At 55.0% G+C, this 10,371-nt stretch overlaps 1 protein-coding gene across 2 annotated transcripts in view; it reads left to right on the top strand.

Moving 5' to 3' along the window:
• The window catches only part of SIRPA (signal regulatory protein alpha), a 34,050-nt gene extending 25,391 nt beyond the window's left edge, over positions 1-8,659 (top strand). For both annotated transcript variants that reach the window (XM_078623508.1, XM_078623507.1), the window contains 3 exons: positions 70-114; positions 3,686-3,776; positions 8,367-8,659. In XM_078623508.1, coding sequence (XP_078479634.1) covers positions 70-114; positions 3,686-3,776; positions 8,367-8,616 — 386 coding nt within the window. In that variant the 3' untranslated portion in view covers positions 8,617-8,659. The remainder of the gene's footprint in view (positions 1-69; positions 115-3,685; positions 3,777-8,366) is intronic.
• Positions 8,660-10,371: the final 1,712 nt, after the last annotated feature.

Below are 10,371 nucleotides of genomic sequence, written 5' to 3' on the forward strand. Positions count from 1 at the left end.
TTGTTGTTGTTTGTGTTGTTGTTGTTGACGTGTGTACCCCGTGAGTCTTTAACTTTCTTGTCGCCGCAGGAACCCAGCGAGCGAATTCAACTAGGCCCACGACGACCAGTTCAGGTGAGACACTCACCCACTCACGCACTCACTCACTCACCCACCCACCCACTCACCCACTCACTCACTCACTCACTCACCCACTCACTCACTCACTCACCCACCCACCCACTCACCCACTCACTCACCCACTCACCCACTCACTCACTCACTCACCCACTCACTCACTCACTCACCCACCCACCCACTCACCCACTCACTCACTCACTCACTCACCCATCACTCACTCTCACTCACCACCCACCCACTCACCCACTCACTCACCCACTCACCCACTCTCACTCTCACTCACTCACACTCACCTCACTCACTCACTCACCCACCCACACCACTCACCCACTCACTCACTCACTCACTCACTCTCTCAACTCACTCAACTCACTCCACCCCACCCACCCACTCACCCACTCACTCACCCACTACACCCACTCACTCACTCACTCACCCACCACTCACTCACTCACCACACCCACCCACTCACCCACTCACTCTCTCACTCACTCACTCACTCACCCACTCACTCACTCACCCACTCACTCACTCACTCACTCACCCACTCACTCACTCTACTCACTCACTCACTCACCCACCCACCCACTCACCCACTCACTCACTCATCTCACCACTCACACTCACTCACTCACTCACTCACCCACCCACCACTCACCCACTCACATCACCCACTCACCTACTCACTCTCACTCACCCACCCACCCACTCACTCACCCACTCACTCACTCACCCACTCACCTACTCACTCACTCACCCACTCACCCACTCAACTCACCCACCTCACTCACTCACCCACCCACCCCACTCACTCACTCACCCACTCACCCACTCACTCACCCACTCACTCACTCACTCACCCACTCACACACCCACCCACGAACTCACCCCACTCACCCACTCACTCACCCACTCACCCACTCACTCACTCACTCACTCACCCACTCACTCACCCACTCACCCACTCACTCACTCACTCACTCACCCACTCACTCACCCACTCACTCACTCACCCACCCACTCCACTCACTCACTCCCACTCACTCACTCACTCACTCACTCACTCACCCACTCACCCACCCACTCACTCACTCACCACTCACTCACTCACTCTCACCACCTCACTCACCCACTCACCTACTCACTCACTCACCACTCTACACACCCACCCACGAACTCACCCACTCACCCACTCACTCACCCACTCACCCACTCACTCACTCACTCACCCACTCACTCACCCACTCACCCACTCACCCACTCACTCACTCACTCACTCACCCACTCACTCACCCACTCACTCACTCACCCACTCACTCACTCACCCACCACTCACTCACTATCACCACTCACCACCCACCCACTCACTCACTCACCCACTCACTCACTCACCCACTCACTCACCCACTCACTCACCCACTCACTCACTCACCCACTCACTCTCACCCACTCACCCACCCAACTCACTTACCCACTCACTCCCCACTCCACTCACCCACTCACTCCACTCACCCACTCTCCCACTCACTCCCACTCACTCACTCACCCACTCACTCACCCACTTCACTCACCCACTCACTCACCCACTTACTCACTCACCCACTCACTCACCCACTCACTCACCCCCACTCACTCACTCACTCACTCACCCACTCACTCACCCACTCACCCACCCACTCACTTACCCACTCACTCACCCACTCACTCACCCACTCACTCACTCACCCACTCACTCTCCACTCACTCACCCACTCACCCACCCACTCACTTACCCACTCACTCACCCACTCACTCACCCACTCACTCACTCACCCACTCACTCACCCACTTCACTCACTCACCCACTCACTCACCCACTCACCACCCACTCACTCACCCACTACTCACTCACCTCACTCACTCACACACTCACTCACCACACTCAATCACCACTCACTCTCACCCACTCACTCACCCACTCACCCACCCACTCACTTACCCACTCACTCACCCACTCACTCACCCACTCACTCACCCACTCACTCACCCACTTACTCACCCACCCACTCACTTACCCACTCACCCACTCACTCACCCACTCACTCACTCACCCACCTCACCCACCCACTCACCCCATCCACTCACTCACTCACTCACTCACCCACTCACTCACTCACTCACTCACCCACTTACTCACCCACTCACTCACCCACTCACTCACTCACCCACTCACTCACCCACCCACCCACCCACCCACCCACTCACCCACCCACCCACTCACCCACCCACCCACTCACTCACCCACCCACTCACCCACTCACTCACTCACCCACTCACTCACTCACTCACCCACTCACTCACCCACTCACTCAACCACTCACTCACTCACCCACTCACTCACCCACTCACCCACCCACTCACTCACTCACCCCACTCACTCACCCCACTCCACTCACCCACTCACTTACCCACTCACCCACTCACTCACCCACTCACTCACCCACCCACCCACTCACTCACCCACTTACTCACCCACTCACTCACTCACCCACTCACTCACCCACTCACTCACCCACTCACTCACTCACCCACTCACTCACCCACTCACTCACCCACTCACTCACCCACTCACTCACCCACTTACTCACCCACTCACTCACCCACTCACCTACCCACTCACTTACCCACTCACCCACTCACTCACCCACTCACTCACTCACCCACCCACCCACTCAATCACCCACTTACTCACCCACTCACTCACTCACCCACTCACTCACCCACTTACTCACCCACTCACTCACTCACCCATTCACTCTCCACTCACTCACCCACTCACTCACCCACTCACTCACTCACCCACTCACTCACCCACCCACCCACCCACCCACCCACCCACCCACTCACTCACCCACCCCTCACTCACTCACCCACTCACTCACTCACCCACCCACCCCACCCACCCACTCACTCACCCACCCACCCACTCACCCACCCACTCACTTACCCACTCACCCACCCACCCACTCACCCACCCACCCACCCCACTCACTCACCCACCCACCCACCCACCCACTCACTCACCTACCCACTTCACCCACTCACTCACTCACCCACTCACCCACCCACCCACTCACCCACCCACCCACCCACCCACTCACCCACCCACCCACCCACCCACTCACCCACTCACTCACCCACTCACCCACCCACCCACTCACCCACTCACTCACCCACTCACTCACTCACCCACCCACCCACTCACCCACTCACCCACCCACCCACCCACCCACTCACTCACCCACTCACTCACCCACCCACCCACCCACTCACCCACTCATCCACCCACTCACCCACTCACTCACTCACCCACTCACCCACTCACCCACCCACTCACTCACCCACTCACTCACCCACTCACTCACTCACCCACTCACTCACCCACTCACTCACCCACTCACTCACCCACTCACTCACTCACCCACTTACTCACCCACTCACTCACCCACTCACCCACCCACTCACTCACCCACTCACCCACCCACTCACCTGTGTTTCTCACCTGTGACTCAACTGAGTGTCTCAGAAGCGAATCATCTGGTGCTGGTCGCTGTACTGTGCTCATCCAGCGTCGCCTTCTTGTTGCTGGCGGTGATTCTTGTGGTGTGGCATCACAGGTACACACACACCTACACACACACACACACAGACACACACACACACCTACACACACAGACACACACACACAGACAGACACACGTACACACACAGACACACACACACAGACACACACACCTACACACGCAGACACACACACACAGACACACACACCTACACACACAGACACACACACACAGACAGACACACCTACACCTACACACACACACAGACACACACACACACACCTACACACACACACACAGACACACACACAGACACACACAGACACACACACAGACACACACACCTACACACACAGACACACACACACACAGACACACACACCTACACACACAGACACACACAGACACACACAGACACACACACACACAGACACACACACACAAAGGTACACACACACAGGTACACACACACACAGGTACACACACACACACAGGTACACACACACACAGGTACACACACACACAGGTACACACACACACAGGTACACACACACACAGGTACACACACACACAGGTACACACACACACAGACACACACACACACAGGTACACACACACAGGTACACACACACACAGGTACACACACACAGGCACACACACACACAGGTACACACACACAGGTACACACACACACAGACAGGTACACACACAGGTACACACACACACAGGTACACACACACAGGTACACACACACACACACAGGTACACACACAGGTACACACACACAGACACACACACACAGACACACACACACACACACAGGTACACACACACAGGTACACACACACACAGGTACACACACACACAGACAGGTACACACACAGGCACACACACACACAGGTACACACACACAGGTACACACACACACACACAGGTACACACACAGGTACACACACACAGACACACACACACAGACACACACACACACACAGGTACACACACACAGGTACACACACACACAGGTACACACACAGGTTCACACACACGCAGGTACACACACACAGGTACACACACACACAGGTACACACACACACAGGTACACACACACACAGATACACACACACAGGTACACACACACACAGATACACACACACAGACACACACACACACACAGGTACACACACACAGGTTCACACACACACAGGTACACACACACACAGGTACACACACAGGTACACACACACACAGGTACACACACACACAGGTACACACACACACAGGTACACACACACAGGTTCACACACACACACAGGTACACACACACACAGATACACACACACAGACACACACACACACACAGGTACACACACACACAGATACACACACACAGACACACACACACACACAGGTACACACACACAGGTTCACACACACACAGGTACACACACACACAGGTTCACACACACACAGACACACACACACAGGTACACACACACACAGGTTCACACACACACACACAGGTTCACACACACACACACAGGTACACACACACACAGACACACACACACAGGTTCACACACACACAGGTACACACACACAGGCACACACACACACAGGTACACACACACACAGGGTACACACACACACAGGTTCACACACACACAGGTACACACACACAGGTACACACACACAGGTTCACACACACACAGGTACACACACACACAGATACACACACACAGGTACACACACACACACACACACAGACACACACACACACACAGGTACACACACACACAGGTACACACACACAGATACACACACACAGGTTCACACACACACAGGTACACACACACACAGGTACACACACACAGGTACACACACAGGTACACACACACACAGGTACACACACACAGGTACACACACACAGGTACACACACACACAGGTACACACACACACAGGTACACACACACACAGGTACACACACACACAGGTACACACACACACAGGTACACACACACACAGGCACACACACACAGGTACACACACAGGTACACACACACACACAGGTACACACACACAGGTTCACACACACACAGGTACACACACACACACACACACACAGGTACACACACACACAGGTACACACACACACAGGTACACACACACACAGGTACACACACACACAGGTACACACACACAGGTACACACACACACAGGTACACACACACACAGGTACACACACACACAGGTACACACACACACAGGTACACACACACACAGGCACACACACACAGGTACACACACAGGTACACACACACACAGGTACACACACACACAGGTACACACACACACACAGGTACACACACACACACACAGACACACACACACAGGTACACACACACAGGTACACACACACACAGGTACACACACACACAGGTACACACACACACAGGTACACACACACACACACAGACACACACACACAGGTACACACACACAGGTACACACACACACACAGGTACACACACACACACACAGACACACACACACAGGTACACACACACACAGGTACACACACACACAGGTACACACACACACAGACACACACACACAGGTACACACACACACAGGTACACACACACACACAGGCACACACACACACAGGTACACACACACACACAGGTACACACACACACAGGTACACACACACACAGGTACACACACACACAGGTACACACACACACAGGTACACACACACACACACACAGGTACACACACACAGGTACACACACACACAGGTACACACACACACACACACAGGCACACACACACACAGGTACACACACACACAGGTACACACACACACAGGCACACACACACACAGGTACACACACACACAGGTACACACACACACAGGTACACACACACACAGGCACACACACACAGGTACACACACACACAGGTACACACACACACACACACAGGCACACACACACACAGGTACACACACACACAGGTACACACACACACAGGCACACACACACACAGGTACACACACACACAGGTACACACACACACAGGTACACACACACACAGGCACACACACACAGGTACACACACACACACACACAGGTACACACACACACACAGGCACACACACACACAGGCACACACACACACACAGGCACACACACACACAGGTACACACACACACAGGTACACACACACACAGGTACACACACACACACACAGGTACACACACACACACACACAGGCACACACACACACAGGTACACACACACACAGGTACACACACACACAGGCACACACACACACACAGGTACACACACACACAGGTACACACACAGGTACACACACACAGGTACACACACACACAGGTACACACACAGGTACACACACACAGGTACACACACACACACACAGGTACACACACACACAGGTACACACACACACAGGCACACACACACACAGGTACACACACACACACAGGTACACACACACACAGGTACACACACACACAGGTACACACACACACACACACAGGTACACACACACAGGTACACACACACACAGGTACACACACACACACACAGGCACACACACACACAGGTACACACACACACAGGTACACACACACACAGGCACACACACACACACAGGTACACACACACACAGGTACACACACACACAGGTACACACACAGGTACACACACACAGGTACACACACACACAGGTACACACACAGGTACACACACACAGGTACACACACACACACACAGGTACACACACACACAGGCACACACACACACAGGTACACACACACACACACACACAGGTACACACACACACAGGTACACACACACAGGTACACACACACACACACACACAGGCACACACACACACAGGTACACACACACACAGGCACACACACACACAGGTACACACACACACACACAGGTACACACACAGGTACACACACACAGGTACACACACACACACACAGGCACACACACACACAGGTACACACACACACACAGGTACACACACACACAGGTACACACACACACACACAGGTACACACACACACAGGTACACACACACACACAGGTACACACACACACAGGCACACACACACACACAGGTACACACACACACACACAGGTACACACACACACAGGTACACACACACACACACAGGTACACACACACACACAGGTACACACACACACAGGTACACACACACACAGGTTCACACACACACACACAGGTACACACACACACAGGTTCACACACACACACAGGCACACACACACACACAGGTACACACACACACACACAGGTACACACACACACAGGTACACACACACACACACAGGTACACACACACACACAGGCACACACACACACAGGTACACACACACACACAGGTGTGGTCGGGGTGGTGGTGGTCGGGGTGGTGGTGATAGCGATCATGATGATATTGCTGCTGATGATGCTACTGATGAAGCTGCTGCTGATGATGTTGATGATGATGATGCTGCTGATGATGCTGCTGCTGATGATGATTCTGTTGATGCTGATGATGATGCTGCTGATGATGATGGTGATCTGTGACCTTTCAGGTCTATTCCCAAGGGGGAAGAGAATCCAAATGTCCCAGATGGTCGACATGGTCGACATGGACCAGATGGTGGACATGTCACAGATGGTCGACATGTCACAGATGGTCGACATGGACCAGGTGGTGGACATGTCACAGATGGTCGACATGTCACAGATGGTCGACATGGACCAGGTGGTGGACATGGACCAGGTGGTGGACATGGGACCAGGTGGTGGACATGGACCAGATGGGCCAGATGTGACAGATGAGATGCAATACAGCCTTGTCCAATTGGCAGAGTACACACTTCCATACATGGTGAGGCTCACGGTGGGTGGGTGAGTGAGTGGGTGAGTGAGTGGGTGAGTGGGTGGGTGAGTGAGTGAGTGGGTGAGTGGGTGGGTGAGTGAGTGGGTGGGTGGGTGAGTGAGTGAGTGGGTGAGTGAGTGGGTGAGTGAGTGGGTGAGTGAGTGAGTGAGTGGGTGAGTGAGTGGGTGAGGTGAGTGGGTGAGTGGGTGAGTGGGTGAGTGGGTGGGTGAGTGGGTGGGTGAGTGGGTGAGTGGGTGGGTGAGTGAGTGAGTGGGTGAGTGGGTGGGTGAGTGAGTGGGTGGGTGGGTGAGTGAGTGAGTGGGTGAGTGAGTGGGTGAGTGAGTGGGTGAGTGAGTGAGTGAGTGGGTGAGTGAGTGGGTGAGTGAGTGGGTGAGTGGGTGAGTGGGTGAGTGGGTGGGTGAGTGGGTGGGTGAGTGGGTGAGTGGGTGGGTGAGTGGGTGGGTGAGTGAGTGAGTGGGTGAGTGGGTGGGGTGAGTGAGTGGGTGGGTGGGTGAGTGGGTGAGTGGGTGAGTGGGTGAGTGAGTGAGTGGGGGAGTGAGTGGGTGAGTGGGTGAGTGAGTGAGTGGGGGAGTGAGTGGGGGAGTGGGGGAGTGAGTGGGTGGGTGAGTGGGTGAGTGGGTGAGTGAGTGGGTGGGTGAGTGAGTGAGTGGGTGGGTGGGTGAGTGGGTGAGTGGGTGGGTGAGTGAGTGGGTGAGTGGGTGGGTGAGTGGGTGGGTGAGTGAGTGGGTGAGTGGGTGAGTGGGTGCTGAGTGAGTGGTGAGTGAGTGGGTGAGTGGGTGGGTGGGTGAGTGGGTGAGTGGTGAGTGAGTGGTGGAGTGAGTGAGTGAGTGGGTGAGTGGGTGGGTGAGTGAGTGGGTGGGTGAGTGAGTGAGTGAGTGGGTGAGTGAGTGAGTGATGGTGAGTGGTGAGTGAGTGAGTGGGTGAGGGTGAGTGAGTGGGTGAGTGAGTGAGTGAGTGGGTGAGTGAGTGGTGGGTGAGGGGGGGTGAGTGAGTGAGTGAGTGGGTGGTGAGTGAGTGAGTGGGTGAGTGAGTGGGTGAGTGAGTGAGTGGGTGAGTGGGTGAGTGGTGGTGGGTGAGTGAGTGGTGAGTGGGTGGTGAGTGAGTGAGTGAGTGGGGAGTGAGTGAGTGGGTGAGTGGGTTGGGTGAGTGAGTGAGTGGGTGGGTGAGTGAGTGAGTGGGTGAGTGAGTGAGTGATGGGTGAGTGAGTGAGTGGTGAGTGAGTGAGTGGGTGAGTGAGTGAGTGAGTGAGTGGTGAGTGAGTGAGTGGAGTGAGTGAGTGGGTGAGTGAGTGAGTGGGTGAGTGAGTGGTAGGGTGAGTGAGTGGTGTGTGAGTGAGTGAGTGGGTGGGTGAGTGAGTGAGTGGGTGAGTGAGTGGGTGAGTGAGGGGGTGAGGTGAGTGGGTGGTGAGTGGTGGTGGGTGAGTGAGTGAGTGGGTGAGTGGGTGGGTGAGTGGTGGGTGAGTGAGTGGGTGGGTGGTGAGTGAGTGAGTGGGGTGAGTGGGTGTGGTGTGGGTGGGTGAGTGGTGGTGGGTGAGTGGGTGGAGTGGGTGAGTGAGGGAGTGAGTGAGTGGGTGAGTGTGTGGGTGGGTGGGTGAGTGGGTGAGTGAGTGAGGTGGAGTGGGTGAGTGGGTGAGTGGGTGAGTGGGTGTGGGTGAGTGAGTGGGTGGTGAGTGAGTGGGGGTGAGTGGTGAGTGA

The sequence above is a fragment of the Lampetra planeri genome, unplaced genomic scaffold (genome assembly GCF_965212315.1).
Source record: "Lampetra planeri unplaced genomic scaffold, kcLamPlan1.2.h2 scaffold_288, whole genome shotgun sequence".
NCBI classification, from domain to species: domain Eukaryota; kingdom Metazoa; phylum Chordata; class Hyperoartia; order Petromyzontiformes; family Petromyzontidae; genus Lampetra; species Lampetra planeri.